General features: G+C 41.4%; 1 protein-coding gene and 1 long non-coding RNA gene across 3 annotated transcripts in view; both read left to right on the top strand.

Annotated features, from left to right (window-relative positions):
• Nucleotides 1–5,422: 5,422 nt before the first annotated feature.
• Nucleotides 5,423–18,244, top strand: part of Ccdc88a (coiled-coil domain containing 88A) — a 125,494-nt gene continuing 112,672 nt past the window's right edge. For both annotated transcript variants that reach the window (XM_051165166.1, XM_051165165.1), the window contains exons 1-2: nt 5,423–5,902; nt 5,998–6,098. In XM_051165166.1, the coding sequence (XP_051021123.1) occupies nt 5,840–5,902; nt 5,998–6,098 (164 nt within the window). In that variant the 5' untranslated portion in view covers nt 5,423–5,839. The remainder of the gene's footprint in view (nt 5,903–5,997; nt 6,099–18,244) is intronic.
• Nucleotides 8,214–9,245, top strand: LOC127205875 (uncharacterized). Its single transcript, XR_007832702.1, has 4 exons — nt 8,214–8,335; nt 8,565–8,610; nt 8,657–8,748; nt 9,102–9,245. It is a non-coding gene; the product is annotated as an uncharacterized LOC127205875 (long non-coding RNA).

Raw genomic sequence — 18,244 nt, 5'->3', positions numbered from 1 at the left:
CTAACACAAAATAAAAGAACTTTTGGGGGCCAGGTTGAGGTTAAGACTTTGGTTGGCCTGGAGCTTACTTTTAGCCCCAGCTGGCTTCAAACACGTAGAGATCTGCCTGTCTCTGCCCCTAGGGTGCTGGTATCAAATACTTGAAATGGGTAAGGTGCGTGTGTGTGTGTGTGTGTGTGTGTGTGTGTGTGTGTGTGTGTGTGTGTGTGTGTGTCTGTGCCTTTAGGAAATGAGGCCTTATGGGAGAAAAGTGTACCTGGGTATTTCCTTGCTCTGTTTTTATACCTGGCCACGAGGTGATTAGAGTTGTTCTTCCTTGTGCTCCCACGATAATGTTCTGCCCCACTAGAGACCATAAAACAAAAGAATCAAGCAAACATGGATGGAAGCCCCTGAGCTTATGAACAGAGATAAACCTTTCCTCGTTTGTAGTGTATTGTCTCAGGTATTTTTCACCAAAACAGAAAAACCAACTAACATAAAACGTGCGATTGTTAGGATTCTTTTCTTCTTTCTGTGGCGCCCGCAACACCGCAGTACCAAGTCGAGGGCGAGGGGCTGCGGATTTAACTCATGCACACACACAATAACACAGTGGGTCCTTCGTGCTAAGAGAGCAGCAGCCGCAGCAGCAGCCGTGGCAGCGGTTTATTATATTTTCCCAGAGTTCCAAAGAGCCTTCTTATAGGCAGCAAAACAGGAATCCTCCTCCCAGGTGAAATCCCTCAAGAGGTGATTGCACACAGGAGGACAAGTCTCGAGGAAGGGAGGGGCGCGTTCTCAGAGCAGTAAACATGACTAGCTAACCAAGATAAACACAGACATGGAAGCTGTTAGAAACAGGACGTGAAACAGCAAGACAGGTAGGCAGCCCAGTCGGAGCCTGCTTTGTACACTTTCCTCTCCTCCTTTTCTCTCTTTTTATTTTTGTTTTTGGTTTTTTTGCGACAAGGTTTTGCTATATAAGCCAGGATGACCTGGGACTTGCTGGTATTGATTTTATGGTCATGAACCTGTAATCCTGATAGAAAAAGACACTCTGGTGGAGATGCAAAGACGAGCAAAGCAGAGCCACCCACGAGAAGAGCGTTGCCATTCAGAGCAATTTACAGCAATATAGTGGGGTTATTTACTACGTAACACAAAAGATGAATCCTTGTTTGCCTGTAGTAGAAAACCACTCCAGGGAGAGATGACACTTGATCTCATAGGCTGGATAGGAATTTACCCGGCTAATAGGCAGGCAGTACTGGAGTCTGGAGCATGCATAGTGGCGCGGGGCAGGGGATGGAAAATTGAGTTTGAGACTACTCGCTTTCGAACACAGAATTAGGCCATTTGGGAAGGACAGCTGATACTGGGTTGAAAGGACTTCTCTTTTCTTCTCTGTCATTTCTTAGTGCAGCAATAAGCTCATTGGTCTAAGCAGATGTGCAGCCGGACGTGAGACCAGTATGCCTATTTTACAATTGAGGGAACTGATGCTCAAAGAAGTTAGACAAAGTGGCTAGTTTTGATCTTTCTCTTTGAAAATTGTGTTGGATAATTAAAAACACCCCACATGTGTTATTAGTTGAACCTAAAATGTATTTCTTACAGCAATGGGCTATTTGAAAAGTCTACAAGATATTTGATTTCTCTTCTTTTCTCTTTCCCTCTTCTCTCTCTCTCTCTCTCTCTCTCTCTCTCTCTCTCTCTCTCTCTCTTTCTGTGTCTATAAACTCCTTCTTGAACTCAAGAGTTCTTGCTGCCTGACTCTCAGATAGCCGAGACCAGACACATGCTATAATGCTTAACTGGAGAATGAATTTGTTGATGCTTCTGATATTTTCATTTTCTCAGAAGAAATTCTGTACCTTCCCCTTAAACACCCCTCTTCCATCCCTGGACGGCCACTAATCTGCTTTATGTCCATAGTGCTGTCTCTTCTGGACATTTGCATAAATAGAGTCATACACTGTAGTCATACAGTCCTTTGTGGCTGATTTTTCACGTAGCACAACACGTAGCAGGTTCATCCATGAGGTAGCTCCTCTTGGTACTTTATCTTGTTTATTTACCAAAAGATTTGTGTTTCATATTCATATATTCATTTTTCAGTTGACATTTCAGACATCTCCACTTTTTGAAGAGTATTAAATAATGGTGCAGTTTTACTGCTTATGAACATGATTATTTCTACAAATCTGTTTTGTTTTGTTTTTTTTCTCTCTCTCTTTTTTTTCCTGGTTTTTTGAGACAGGGTCTCTCTGTGTAGCCTTGAATGCCCTGGACTCACTTGTAGACCAGGTTGGCCTTGAACTCACAGTGACCGCTGGCCTCTGACTCCCAGGTGCTGGGATTAAAGTGGGAGCACCACCACGCCCAGCTTTGTTTTGTTTAATTGAGGCAGGGTTTCTTTTGTCATCCTGGCTGTCGTGGACACGCTTTGTAGACCAGGCTGGCCTTGAACTCACAGAAATCTGCCTGCCTTTGCCTTCCAAATGCTGGGAGGACAGGCGTGCCTCACCATGCCTGGCTTGCAAATCTATTTTTTAAAGTATTTGTCTCTAAGGAGGTTGGTTGGGAACAAGTCTGTTACTTCTACTATAGATCAAAACACACATTGGCTATGGTAGGTATGGGAGCTCCTTGTGTTATGGATGTGGTACTCAGCCATAGTACATAGGATGAAACTTTCCATAGTGGCTTCTCAGTGGCGACAAAACTAAATACTAGTAGTTTTGTATTGAGGAGTACTTAGTAAGTTCATCTAACTAGATGAAGTTTTTTTCTAACATCTTTTCCTGTTGGATTTAGTATTCTGAGAAAGGATAGATGGGAAAATGTCTTCAAAATACAAAGCAAAAGAACTTTAAAGAAGTTTTGAGAAAGCCCTTCGTAATTGAAAGGAGGATAGGAAACGTTTGGATTTAATCTTACAGGATGTTTCAATGCAAAGACCATTAAATGGTGCATAATGCACAATCTGTCTTTTGCCCAGACAGAGAAGTTTCCTGATTGCACTCTTGAGATATTATAAAACATTTCTAAGACTGCTGCTAAACTAGAGAATTGTAAATTGCTAGGTTTTCAATAAGTTCCTGCAGACCTCAGTCTGGTCTAAAGTTTCCTGTTTTTACAATTAACTCCTCATGTTTCTTTTTTTGAGTGGTGTGTGTGTGTGTGTGTGTGTGTGTGTGTGTGTGTGTGTGTGAAACCTAAAGATAGACCAGGAAGTATCTGAGCCATCTGGTTCCAGAGGGGAATCCAGATTTCTGTGAGGGATGGCTGGGATACCAGATGTAAACTCGATAAACAAGGCTGTTAACCGATGCTCCTATTCTAACCCTGAGTCCACACTGTCCTGGTGGACTTGGTGAGAGCTCTTTATGGATTTTCACTGTTCAGTGAAGCTGACCTGCCAGTTTTGGAACAACCCTGCAACAGGTATGTTGTCAGGGTTCTGAGGGATCGCATGGAAGAGTAAAACTGTCAGCTACTAGTGCCATGCTCTCCCACTATACCTCACTTGCCAAATAAAGAACTGCGACTAAGAAAGAGTCAGCAAGAACAAAAGGAAAAGATTCTTTGTAACCGGATGACTCAAGGCTTGTGTAGAGGCAAGGGAAATGTGCGGCTGTGCTCTGTACCACACGAATGCATTCTAATTCTATTTAAGAATGATTTTAGAAGGGTATTTGTTTCCAGATACTCACAAAGCAAGACATTCCTTCCTGTAATTGAACTAAGGTTGAAGCTGCAATTGTTTTTTTTTTTTTTTTTTCAAATAAAGATTTCACATTTGGGGGAATACTACCAATATTACCGATCACAGTGACAGAACATTTGCTGCGAACTGCCGTTTCGCGGAGCCTTACTGTTTTTCTTGCTGTACATAAGAAGAGAGTGACATGCTGAAGGGCTCAGTGGCAGGTTTAGGTTCACCCAACTAGTGAGGCTCGCTATCACAGATCCTGGAGGCATGTGCCAAGGAAGCGTGCTGTTTAATTCAGTATATAATAAAACATTTTTACTGCTAATTTAAAATACTGGAGCTGGAGAGATGGCTCAGCAGGCGAGAGCACTGGCTGCCCATGCAGAGGACCTGGGTTTGATTTCTATCACTCACACAGGGGATCATGGTCACTTATAACTCCTGGTCCAGGGGATCTAGTGCACTCTTCTGACATTCACAGGTACCAGGCACATATGTTGGGATATGGCAAAAATTCGTACAATAAAAGTAAAATAAAAGAAACAATAAAGTACACATCATTAAAAAAATCAAGTCAAAGTAGGTAAGTACATGTAAACACAATGCAAACATGAAATGCTTTGTAAAATTACAGTACTGTAGTTTTTCGGGAGAAGTGTTTTATATTTTGTTTTATCCCGGATATGATATGACTGTGACGAGGAATAAAACTTGAATATGGGAGAGGATAACATTTAACTTGCTGGGGAACTGTTATATTTCGATGGGTCCACTAATGCAATAACATAAATGGTTTTTGACAGATGTTTGTCACACAATTTAGATTATTTCTAAATATCTTCTCTTGTGGCTGAGTCACCCTAGATCCAGTCAGGGAATGCCATGTTGAAAGGGACAACTCTTTAAAATATTCCTGCTTTAGAGGACTGATTTCTATTTTTATTTTTTTAAGGAAAAGAAGGGAAAACAAAAACAATCCCTTCTTCCGCCCTCTCAAGATGTACCTTTGCTTTTTGCTGCAGTTTCCCTATTCCTTTTAGGTGGCCAGAAAGCACGTTTAGCAAATCAAATCAAAGTGTCCATCCGACAGAGGATGTCTGCATCCCTCGTGTTTAAAAGGGATGGGTTTTGTTCCCTTTCCTTCACACATCAAAGAAGAGGCGCTCGGGGAGGAAATAAACCGTAATTAGGCATGAGCGAGCAGGGAGACAGACTCCCCCTCCCTTCCTCAGCCTTGCCCATCCCCGCCCCCCCGAGGCCCTGGCAACCGTCCGCGGCGCGGGCCACCGCCGCAGCTGCAGCCCCCCGCGCGCCCGCGCGCAGAATCTGGGCGGCGGCGGCGGCGGGCCGGCGCGGGGGCGCGCGCTCGGGGCCGTGCTCATGCAGCGGTTTTTTCTTCTCCCACAATCCAGAGGCAGGGGCGCGGGAGGGCGGGGAGGCGGCGGAAGGATACCGGCGCGGAGGGAGCGGCGCGCTCGGCAGGGCCGGCGGCGGCTGTGCGGCGGGTGTGCTGCGGCACTGCGGTTCTGAGGCCGTTACCCCGGCTCCTCCGGAGGGCGGCGGCACGAGGCTGGCGCGCGGCGGCGGCGGAGCGCCCGGGCGTCGCCGAGGCACACGGAGGCCGGCGGGGCGACGGGGCATGCGGAGCGCCCGGCGAGGGGCGAGCGGCGCCTGAGGCTCCCCGCGCCCGTGCCCGCCGGCGGCTGGAACGCCCCGGAGCCGCGCGCCCGGCCTGGCCGCTCTCAGCCCCCCACGTCGGGCTCGCCTCCTCGGCCGTCGCCGCGCTGGCCGGACCCCTTCGGGAGCCGGGCCACCTTGACGGGCTTTTTGTCTCGTGCCCGGGGCCGCTCTCTGCGTCGTCCTCCTCCAGATGCCTTTTTCCTGCCCCTCCTCACCGGGTGCAGACACTGCCAGCGCCGGCTGCGGCTCTGCGCGGGATTTGGGCTCGTTTCCCCTGGGGGGGTTTGAGGAGGGAGACGACTTCTCCCTCTTCGATGGGATTTTCCTCCCGCGCCGAAATGGGCTTTCATTGATTTCGTCCTACTTCTACGTCTACTGACCAATTCCCTGGGCGTATTCGTGGTACTTCCTTTTTTTTTTTTTTTACCCCCCCCCCCCCTTCCTGAATATATAATCTGTAAAATGGAGAACGAAATCTTTACCCCCCTTCTGGAGCAGTTCATGACCAGCCCCTTGGTCACTTGGGTAAGTAACACGTCCTTTACGGTCTCATTGCTGTGTTATTTGTGGCTGCAGAGATGGAGGTGGGCGTTCACATCGTGATAACCCTTCTGTTGTAGGTTAAAACGTTTGGACCTCTGGCTGCAGGAAATGGGACCAACCTGGATGAGTATGTGGCGTTGGTGGATGGGGTATTCTTGAATCAGGTCATGCTCCAAATGTAAGTGTTTTCCTCTTCTCTCGGCAATTTATCGCCTTTGAAAAATAGCATGTTTTGAACGTAGATTTCACGTCTTAACCCCTTAATTTGGTTCTTTGGTCAGAAAAAAAAAAAATCAGGCGGTTTAATTGGATTTTGGAAGGAGCGGTATTGTTATGTGCCCATCCCGTTTATCACAACCATCTATCTGTTAAAATTGAGTAACTTTTAATCTGTTACTTTGCCAATCCTTTCTGTTTTGTCATTTATTGTCTTCAGGGCTGAAATTCAATCCACATTGTGTCATCTTTGGTAATTTGGTAAAATGACGGAGTCAGAGAAATCTTGTCTACGAGAGGGAAAAGACTTAACTGAAGTTATGTGCAAAGATGTTTCATATTAACCATTTAAATATAAATAGTTCAAAAAATTGAAACTGGTGAAGTAACGTATTTCAGAAGTGAAAAATTCATTTACATTGCTGAATGGTCAGAAAGACTAATATAGCCAACAATTTAAATATCTAAGTTTGATTAGACGGCTTATTGTGTTATTGATGAATTATTAAATTGCTTAAAGATATTTTGAGGTTTGTGTCTTGAGACTGAAGACACTCTCAAGACTGAAGTCTTGAGAGCTGGGTTAATTAGTTAATCTTTTGTTTGTAATATTGAGTTTCTGTTAAGCAGAAATGTGTTTTTTGAGATAGAAAGTGAATATTGAAAACATATCGGTACTTAGATCAAAGAAATAAAAAGACTCCATTTTACTGTTATGTATTGCAGTACAGATGTGTTATAAGTACTTTCAGTGGTTGTTATCAGCGGCTGAATATTACACTTGAATTTAGACTTCTTTCTTAGAGTCTCATTATAAGAATCATCTTGCACTTTTTGATTTGAATGTATGTAAGAAATTAATGCAGTATAAGTACTTGTTTTCAGAGTTAAATTTACATATGTAAATTCCATATTTTACTGGACATTATTTCTCTTTTTAGAGTTCCTATTTTAAGAGGTTTGTCCGGGTTAGGTTTTTGTCTTCCTGACACAGGGGTCTTCAGGGAAAAGAGAACCTCAGTTGAGAACATGCCTCTGTCCTTTCGCCTGTGGGCATGTCCGTGGGGGCATTGTTGGTTACCAGCTGGGGGAGGGTCCAACCCACGGTGACAGTGCCATCCCTGCGGGGAGGGTCCAACCCACGGTGACAGTGCCATCCCTGGGGGGAGGTCCAACCCACAGTAGGTGACAGTGCTATCCCTGCGGGGAGGGTCCAACCCATGGTGACAGTGCCATCCCTGCGGGGAGGGTCCAACCCACGGTGACAGTGACATCCCTGGGCAGGTAGTGGAGCGAGCCAGTGAACAGCATTTCTCCAGGGCCTCAGCTCCAGCTGTGACGGTGTTTTCAGGGATGAATTGTTGCCTGGAAGTAAGAGGAAATAAACCCTATCCTCCCACAGGCTGCTTTTGGTCATGTGTTTATCACAGCCGCAGAAAACAAGGTAGGACAGGTGAGAAGTCAGACACAGAAAGATTTTCCACTCTGTGTCCTCAGGTTTGTATGCTGCTTTTCATGTGTGTGTGAGACCCTACAGGAAATAGCGTTGTTTTATACCTTTTCCAGAGTAAGTTTGTGTGTGTGTGTGTGTGTAGGCACTTAGATATGCAAGTTAGCTAAAAGTGTATATGTAAGTTTTTCCTTAGGAAAGGAAAAAATAGTGTAGACATTTCCAGGATTAGTGCATTCTTAGCAGCTATTTATGGCATTACGTTTTATTGGAAATATGCTGTTTCCCTGATCAAAATGATAAAATAATTTACCTACTATTTTAAGAAGCCATTATAATAGACACAGTTTTCCTCTTATGTCTCTTTATTTGGTTAGTTTTAGGCAGGAAAATTTAAATTTTGTCTGCTGAATACTACCAAAATATGAAAATACATTAAAAGTTCCCCTTAAAAGTTTTTTGTTTAATTCTTTTTCTAAATAATATTTTTGATTTTTTTGAAATCTTGTACTTGAGTGAAGAGTTAAATACTCATTAGCTCTGCCCTTTTCTGAAGAGACACAGAAGAGTGGGAGTCGTGGGGGAGGGAGAGAGGGAGTGGGAGGAGAGGAGAGAGGGGAAACCAGTGGGGTGTAATATATGAGAGAATAAATTAAAAATTACCTGTTTTCACTTTGAGTTCACACTTTGATTTTGAAAATTGTATATTTTGAAAACCAATAGTGATGTTCCAGAAGAACAGTCGCCGGGTTCTCCTCAGCCCCTTGAGAGGGAGGACTAGTGACAATTGCCGGGTTCTCCTCAGCCGCTAGAGAGGGAGGACTAGTGAACAGTCGCCGGGTTCTCCTCAGCCCCTTGAGAGAGAGGACTAGTGAACAGTCGCCGGGTTCTCCTCAGCCCCTAGAGAGGGAGGACTAGTGAACAATCATCAGGTTCTCCTCAGCCCCTTGAGAGGGAGGACTAGTGAACAGTCGCCAGGTTCTCCTCAGCCCCTAGAGAGGGAGGACTAGTGAACAGTCGCCGGGTTCTCCTCAGCCCCTTGAGAGGGAGGACTAGTGAACAGTCGCCAGGTTCTCCTCAGCCCCTAGAGAGGGAGGACTAGTGAACAGTCGCCGGGTTCTCCTCAGCCCCTAGAGAGGGAGGACTAGTGAACAGTCGCCGGGTTCTCCTCAGCCCCTTGAGAGGGAGGACTAGTGAACAGTCGCCGGGTTCTCCTCAGCCCCTTGAGAGGGAGGACTAATGAACAGTCGCCGGGTTCTCCTCAGCCCCTTGAGAGGGAGGACGGGTTCTCCTCAGCCCCTTGAGAGGGAGGACTAGTGAACAATCATCAGGTTCTCCTCAGCCCCAAGAGAGGGAGGACTAGTGAACAGTCGCCAGGTTCTCCTCAGCCCCTAGAGAGGGAGGACTAGGGAACAGTCGCCGGGTTCTCGTCAGTCCCTTGAGAGGGAGGACTAGTGAACAGTCGCCGGGTTCTCGTCAGTCCCTTGAGAGGGAGGACTAGTGAACAGTCGCCAGGTTCTCCTCAGCCCCTAGAGAGGGAGGACTAGTGAACAGTCGCCGGGTTCTCCTCAGCCCCTAGAGAGGGAGGACTAGTGAACAGTCGCCGGGTTCTCCTCAGCCCCTAGAGAGGGAGGACTAGTTGTTTTCTAAACCTCAAACTGCTTCTGTGTTTTCAGTACTACCTCTCAGTTTCTCTAAAATATTTGTTAGTGTCCTAATTCTAATCTGAATGACCTATATAAGGGAAAAGCAAAGGAAAAGAAGTATTCTTTCTTTTTTTAAAAGAATAGTTTGTTAAAATTGTGTCAATATAAGTGTAGTTCAATCAATTACATAAATGGTAGAGCAACAAAATACCTTATTACTTTATTTGTTGTTTTTATGTACAGAGTCTTATTGTGTATCCCTGGCTGTCCTGGAACTTGCAGTGTACATCAGGCTTGCCTGGAACTCCCAGAGAGCCTTCTGCCTTTGCCTGCCTGGTGCTGGAATTAAAGGCATGGCCCACTATGTCTCACCACAATACATTATTTTTAAGAGCTATATTTTGCCAGCTGTGAAACAGTTAGAAATTGTGCTGCATAGTTTACTAAGCTAATGTCTGACTTACTGTACTCTGATAACGTGCCAGTAGAAACTATGCATGAAAAGACAGTTAACCTAAAGATGAATGAACCTTAATTCAAAGAAGTTTCTAAATTACATGTGGTTATAGAATTTGTGAGCAAGGACCCTTTGTAAGTGAAATTATGTTTTTTTTCCTTTGTGCTCCTTGTTCTTCAAGTTTGTTGAGCTTCTTGGATCTGTGGGATCCATTTTTACTAAATTGGAAAAAAGTGCAGCCATTGTCTCTTCAAATATACTATACATATATCATATTCGTATATAATGCATCTGCAATGTGTGTGTGCACACAAGCTCACGCCTCCTCTCACCTCTGTTGGAAGTCCGGTTGCATGCACCTTAGACCCCGTGATACTCGCTGGTGGCTTTGGTGTTGATGTGATGGTCATGAAGCTCTTCTGTTACGTTTAGACCTACCCAGTATGCGTTTCATTTCAGACCAGCTTACTCTGTAGAAAGCTTGCCCGTTATATGTCTCATGTTCAGAGTTTTCAGTTTTATCTTTATAGATTTTTAAACGTAGATTATAGTTATAATTGTCTTATTTCCTATATCTACTAATATGTATTTCATTAAATTGGTTTTGATTGCTTTTTCTCCTCAGTATACATTATGTTTCTCTGCTTTTGTATATTCTGGTGATTTTATTTGATGTCAAATATTTGAAATTGTAGCTTCTTGTTGGATATTGGATATTTTAAAATTCCATAAAATACAGATAGATATCTTGAGCTTTGTTCTGGGGTGTATTTAAGTTACTCAAACAATTTTAACTTTTCAGAATTTTCATTTGTGTTTTATTATTTTATTTAATTTACTACTACTACTACTATTATTGTTGTTGTTGTTATTATTGGTTTTTTTAGACAGAGTCTCTTTGTGTAGTCTTGGTTGCCCTGGACTCACTTTGTAGACCAGGCTGGCCTCAAACTCACAGCGACCCTCCTGCCTCTGTCTCCCGAGTGCTGGGGTCAAAAGTGTGTACCACCACAGTGGCTGTAAAGTTTTTTAGGCAGTACCTTGTTGTACCATTAAGTCAAAGCCCTTCCAAGTACACTGAATAGTGGAAACAGGAACTGTTTCTGTGTTGTCACCTGAAATAATATTTAGTCCTTTCAGTGGCTTTGCATAATTTCTTCACACTGAAGTACTGGGGAGCTCAGCTGCTGAGATACCCACTGCAGTCTTTTTCTTGTTTAGCCTTTCCTCCGTGACACTCTGTATAACCTCCAGGCTTAGTTCCTTCTTCCCAGCTGCCTTGGCCTCATCTCCCTCCTGTGCATGGCCAGGGGAGTCTTCAGGCAGTGAAATAAGGCTGTTGTTGGATTCAGGCTTATTTCCCAAATATCAAAGGTCATGGTTTTTGTTGCCTCGTGTCCACAAGTTTTGTCTCCCCCTGGCCCCAGTTGTTTGAGGCAGGAGAGTAAATTCGGTCCTTCTTGTCAAGGAGGAGAAATCAGTTTATGTTCTTTAATAACTGTATTTTTGCCTTGCTAGTCTTATCTCACTGCTTTCATATGGAACATAGACTTTTTTTTTTAATGTTTTTTGAGACAGGGTTTCTCTTTGTGTCTCTGGCTGTCATTGAACTCCTCTGTAGACCAGGCTGGCCTTGAACTCAGGGATCCACCTGCTTCTAATTCATGAGAGCTGGGATTAAAGGTGTGTGCCACTACTGCCAAGCAGAACATAGACTTTTATTACAGGAGACTTAACTAGGTTTTTTTTTTTTCATCCAAAGTATTTGTTAAGAGTAGTTTATTTACTATATCAGTGTTGCTCGTGTTGCCAGTTTGGACCCAGACTTTGAAAATGAGAAGGTAACTTCTTTGTGACATTTTCTATTAATCTTGTCTTCGAATTTTGGACTCTGTTCACTGTTGTGGAATTCATTGTATTTAGAGATAAATGTTGGATTTCATTGAGTAGCTCCTTGAATGAAAGAGTGTCAGAGCTTGTGACATAGCGTCAGCCATTTTTACCTCGCAGGGGAGGAAAAGCTCTTCAGAGCTCTAAAATGACAAGCTGTGCTGCAGGGCATTTTCCTACTTTAACTGAGTGAGGTAGTTTTTCTTCTGTGCGACTTACCAGACATAAGGCTTGATTATCACTAAGGAGGAAATGCTCTTGCTGTGTTGTAGCGTCCCCAGGGGAGAGGCGGCCTGTCATGTATGGTATTGTACTGAGCAGTGCTTTCAGTCTGGTTTCCAGTGGCTTCAGGATATTGTCCAGCATGTTGAGAAGTTGTGCTCTTGCCTCACTCTAGCCTGATGCCTTCCAGATCAGTCTGTAGTGACACTGTTTCTCTCTGCCCCTAATCCCTAAACTTGAAGAAATTATGAGAACTGGAGAGGAACAGGGACGTTGTTATAAATGGGTACACATGTATGTGTTTCGCTGACATTTTTCTTTGTATGTTAGGTATAGGAGACATTCTCACGGGATAACTAAAAAGTAAGACCAATTTTTTTTTTTTTTGTTTTTTGTATTTTTGAGAGCGTCTCTCCGTGTTAGCCTTGTCTGTCCTGGACTTGCTTTGTAGACCTTGCTAGCCTCGAACTCACAGTGATTTGCCTGCCTCTGCCTCTGCCTCTGCCTCCCGAGTGCTGGGATTAAAGGTGTGTGCCAGCACACCCAGCTTCTGAGTTCTTGACTGTTTCAAAGAAATACTTGCTGACTTTCTTTTAGAATCTGTGAAACAGTTTGATACCAAACTGAGGAGTAAAGTTTCAAATTTAAAAATATTTGAGGTCTTATTTTAATGAGACATCTACTTTAGTCACTAATAATGTTTTAGTATGATGTAAAGACAGAAATTACAGCTTTAAAATTTAAAGTCTAGACCTGTCATTTTAATAAAACATTTAACCAGTTATCAAAGTTGGAGAATAACCTTTAATAGTCTCATGTCTGATTTTACTTCTATGCTTTCTTTATCCTATAATGGTGTTCAATAATTTATAAAAAATGGATTAATGAAGTTCACTAAGTCTAAGTCGAAGGAGACCTGCAGTAACATTTATGGACCCTAGAGAGTAGGCACTCCTTTACAATAGGTATAAATACTAAGAGACTATAAAACAAGCTAACAAATGATTAAATGTGTTTTCGTCTTTTATCATGCTATATGTACCATTATCAAATCTTTAAAGGGTTCACACTTAAAATTAGTAGAATATAGAATTTGTAAGTTGACAGTTATAGTAGAACATGATTGAGCACAGACTCTTTTTATCATTCTTGGCTCTTTCTGTTACCACAAAGAGATTTCATGCAAAGGTATGCCAAGTGTGTCTAATCCAGGTGCTTACAATCCTTTCTCCAAATTGCTGCTCCTTTGCACTCACCTGTAGTGTAGTCCGTTGGAAGGACAGACTTGGGGGACGGGTTTTTGTGAGTTTGACTTAGAAGTATCACCTGCAAAAGAAAAGTTAGTTGTATTAGGTATGCGTCACTTTGGTACATGGACTCCTTGCTTAGTGGAAGGGTGTGGCCCAATGAGGCCAGCAGTAGCCAGCATCCTTACCTACTGCTGGGTGAGGTAGGTAAAGGGATGGCTCATTTAAAGGCAATTTCATTAAGTGGAAAGTTTCTGAGTGCTGTCTACCAGTAAAATCCTTTACAGTGAGTGGTAGAAGTGAGATCTTGATGCAGTGTTGGCCTGGAGAGGGAGGAGATGTCTTCCATGGAAGAACTTTTGTAGGGCTAGGCATGTGGTTAAGTTGTGCTTGCCTAGCATGTAAAAGTCCTGAGTTTGGTTCCCTACACAGGGGGTCAGAAAAAGTCTTCTTACGGAGGACATAAACTGAGCTCTGTGTAACAGTTTATTAGAAATGACCAGAGTAAACGAGGAGTCACAAAAGGACAGACATTTTAAACAAATGCAGTAAATGAAGACCATGAAGACATGACTAAAAGTGGTAAAGTCAGTAGGCTTGAGGAAAATGGAAGCATTTGCAAGGCTGTTGATAAGATGAATACAAGCGTAGACGGGGCAGGCCCATTAGAAGTTTGGAAATCACATGTTCACATAAGAAGAGTCAGTCAGTGTGGTTGGTTGAGCAGTAATCTTTAGCCACTCAGAAACTGATAAAAAAAAAATCTGTAAAATTTATTTAGAATTGGAAATGTGGGATAGAAGAAAATATGTTACAGATTCTAAAGTGAATGGGTTATTTTTTACATATATTTTATTTTTGGTTATCTTACATCATGGGTTTCATACCATTTTATGCATAATAATCAAAGTCATTGCACTTTGCTTATATTTTCTCACCACTCTACTCCATCTTCCTCATGCCTTCCCCTCTCTTGTTTTTTCTGCCAATGAATTCTCCAATAATTAAATTTTTTAGTGCTGTGTGTGGACATTAAGTGAGAAAGAAAGCAGATGGCATCAGAAGGAGGCTAAGCAGAGCTCAGACTCTTTCCACTCATGAACTATTTCCGCTTGAGAAAATTTTCCATGAGCTTAGCTGTATAAAACAGGTATTCAGATCAAGCATTTACCAAGAATAAAACATTGATTTATTTTAAAACAACTCCTTGATAACATATAACTTTATTAGTTATTAAAAACAAAAGCAAATGCACATACTAATGATAAATATTTGTTTACTTTTGTGTAAAGAGTTAAGTCTTGGCTGAACATTTGATACTGTAGGATGTGAAACAAATATTTTTCAGCTCATCAATATTTTGATAGGGCCGCCAGAAATTCTGATTTTTTTACCCCAAGTCAAAATTCACTGAATGATTTTTTAAAAATGACACTCAAAGTTAGCAACTCAAACAACAATTTTTAGATTCAAACACTCTAACACAATATAACACCAAAATACACTATTTTGATCCATTCTGAAGAATCATAATAGGAAAATGTTAATTGTATTTGTCTTTCATAGTTAAACCATCATTAGTTCCATAAGAGCAGAAAACATTGTATAGCCATTCAAAACACTGACATTTATAATGTACAAAAGACTTGAATCTGAACCAAGATGTTTTGGGCAACATGCTCGTTGGCATTGTATGGTGTGATTTCATGAACTCTGTACATGTTATGTTTAGAATCAAGGCAGAAGTAAAATCTCATGGCACCATGCAGTTAAGCGTTGCCAGAGACACCTTGGTTTCATTACACATCTTATTTTGAATTAAATTTTGGATGGTCTGTATTAAAAAACCTTTCACTCTTGCCAGATTTTTTGATCCTATATTCAGTTATGTGACTTTCATATGAGATTGTAATCCATATTTTTTAACAAGCCTGGCTTAGGAAACATTTTGTCACTTATAAAACTAAACTTTGGCTTACCATATGAACTAGCAATCTACTCATGGGAATTTTCCCAAATGAGATGAAAACTTGCATTTATACAAAAGACACTGCAAAAATATTTATAGGACCTTTATTCGTAGTTTCTCCAGACTGAAAACAAACATGATATCCTTTGAAAGCTGAGTGGATAAACTGTGTTGTATTCATACAATGGAATACTCCCAATAATTTGCAAAGCTCTGCATTCAGTTTTATGGGTCCAAACGGGGTTGTAACTCAAAAGTTTAAGAAGTTGGGATTAGATGTCGCATTAAGAGTGAAAAAACAGGCTGTAGAAGAAACAAAATAAAAGGAAGTAGAAAATTGAAGTCAGGAGGACTTCTGCTAATATCAGACAGTTACTAACAGGTACATAAGTTGACTGGAATAGAGGATAACCAAAGTTGAGAAGGAACTAAATTTATTATGAAGCCATGATCTCTTGGTTACCACTAGAGGTAGAAATGAGTATGAATTAAAATTTTAAATGGATAACAAAATAATAGTTAATTTAACAATGTTGTTACTAAATAATTTTATAAAAAGAAAACTGGTTATTTATAGGTTTCTAAACATAATCTTTATGTTGAAAAATAAAAATTTGTAAAATATCTCAGTAATGCTTTAGGAAAAGAATTGTTAATGTTATCTTTTAATATCACCTAATTTCCTAATAAAGGCTAGAAAAGAAGTCGAAAGTCACTATGCCATAGGTAACATGACTATTTCCCTACTCTGGACACTGAAAGAACAGGAAAGATGCTTTAGTTTTAGGTGCCTGGTCTTAGTCCTTTATTAAGACATGGGTTATTAGAATGAAGGATAAGAAGTTGTGCAGAAATACATCTTTACGACATCTGGTTAAGAAGGCTGAATGAACTATAGTAAAATGCCAGAGTATAGATAGTGGGACTAGATTAGTGAACCCTGATGTTACAAGTTAGGTTTGGCTTGTGGAGTGAGTGTGGCTATTCATGGAAACCAATATATGGATAACTGCATTTGGATGATTATAGAAAAGGGAAAAGTATTTTACACATACTTATACAGTTGCATAGGCAGAATAAACTAAATTATAGCAAATTTGAAAAATAGCATGATTTTGGTTGTATATGACAGTCATTGAAGAAACATTTGCAGTTTCTTAATAGATTAAAGTATTATTTTGGGCCGGGTGTGGTGGTGTATATATTTAATCTCAGCTTGTGGGAAGCAGAAGCTGGTGGATTGCTGAGAGTTTGAGGCCAGCCTGGTCTACAAAGTGAGTGCGGGACAGCCAAGGCTACACAGAGAAACCCTGACTCGAAAAACCAACGAAAACAACAACAACGAAAGTATTGTTTTGGAAAATCATTTACAAAAATAGATTCAATGTGTAATTTAGTATATATATTTGATGTTTAGTCTATAATTTAATCTAACTAAACATATACACTATTGTTAAGTATTGAGGACCCAATAAATCAATACATTTTAAATTGTAATAGTTGCTTGAAGCTAAAGTCAGGGAGCAAGTAAGAAGGATTGGGTGAGCAGTGTGGTGGTGGCGGCCAGGGCCTAGATCAGGCTGGGCTGTGTGACTGGAGAAGAAGGAAAAGATGAAGAGCCATAGCAAGACAATTGATAACATCCCAGATCAAATTTGTAAAAGACAGTGTGAGAGGTGATGCCATGCCTAAAGTGGAGCAGACAACTTTTTTAATACGTATCTATAGGGAGAAATGTTAATTTTAAAGAAAGTGTTTAATTTGCCTTTATTTTTATAACTTGCAACTAAGAACATTTAAATATATAAACATCAGTATGCCTAGTTTTCTGAGAACATTTCAGTAGCCATGTGCTATAGTCACTGTTCTACTGCTGTGAAGAGACAGCATGACCACAGCAACTCTTATAAAGGACAGCGTTTAATTGGGGCTGCCTTACAGTTTCGGAAATGTGGTCTGTTATCCTCATGGCAGCTTGCAGGCAGACATGGGAGCTGAGGGTTCTACATCTGAACCCACAGGCAGCAGGAAGAGAAGAGACACAGAGCCTGGCTTGGGCTTTTGAAACCCCAAAGCCCACCCCCAATGACACACTTCCTCCAAGACTGCACCTCCTAATCCTTCTGAACACCTTTCCTAATGGCCAAGCAGTCACATAAATGAAAGCCTATGGGGGCCATTCCTAACCAAACTACTACCTTCCCTGTATTTTTGTACATTTGTTTAAGTTTTTCTTTCTGATGAAAGTGCACATTTCACTTTCAAATTTATTAATAAGTAAGAATTTTAAGGATGTACTATTATAATTATTCTTTAGGATGTTTGAGTACTTGGGGGTCTGCATTTATATAATTTATTTGGGAGACAACAATTTTCTAGAAATTAATTTGCATTTTATAAAAAAATTAAAGTATTCTTATTATTGTGTTTGTGTGTTTGCCATGACACACTTGTGCTGCTTAGAGGACAACTTTGTGGAGTTAGTTTCCTCCTTTCATGCTTACATGGTGCTTGGCAGGGAGCTCAGGTTATCAGGCTTGTGTTATGGGTCACCAAGCACTTCTACCTGATGAGCCATCTCAAAAGCCCAATTCAAAATTTAATTTATTAGTGATCTTTGTGCTGCACTTTAAAATAAGATTCAAAGTTGTATCTATGCTGAGCGGTGTAAAGCAACATTTCAGAGTTAGGACAGTACTGATTCCAGTAAATTTTACTATTATTGAAGGACTCATATAATCACTCTCTTTTGTAATTATTCTGTAACCCATAGATTGTATAGTTTGTTTTTTCTTGTTTTCAGAGATGGTTTCACTCTGTAGCCCTGGCTGGTCGGGAACTCACTCTGTAGCCCTGGCTGTCTTAAAATTCACAGCCATCTGCCTGCTTCCGCTTCTTGAGTGCTAGGGCTAAAGTTTACACCTCCATACCCAGCCCATAATTTGTTTTTTGAGTTATATTCTGGAATAAGATTCTGATCTCTTTTGCATAGTTAACCAGAGGGTTGTGCTGTTCTTCTACAATGGAGTTTTTTTTTTTTTTTTTTTTTTGTACTTAATATTAGAACTTTTAAAAAGCTAAGCATGGTGGTATATGCCTGTAATATCAACACTTGGGATACTGAGGCAAGAGCTCTAGTTTGAACCTAGCCTGGGTTACATAGTAACTTTGAAGCCAGCCTGGGCTTTTCAAGCCTTGTCTCAAAAACAAAACCAAAAAAACCCAAA

Source organism: Acomys russatus, chromosome 22 (genome assembly GCF_903995435.1).
Source record: "Acomys russatus chromosome 22, mAcoRus1.1, whole genome shotgun sequence".
Lineage (NCBI taxonomy): Eukaryota > Metazoa > Chordata > Mammalia > Rodentia > Muridae > Acomys > Acomys russatus.
The sequence above is the reverse complement of the archived record's forward strand: the minus strand, read 5'-3'. Positions and strand labels throughout refer to the sequence as shown.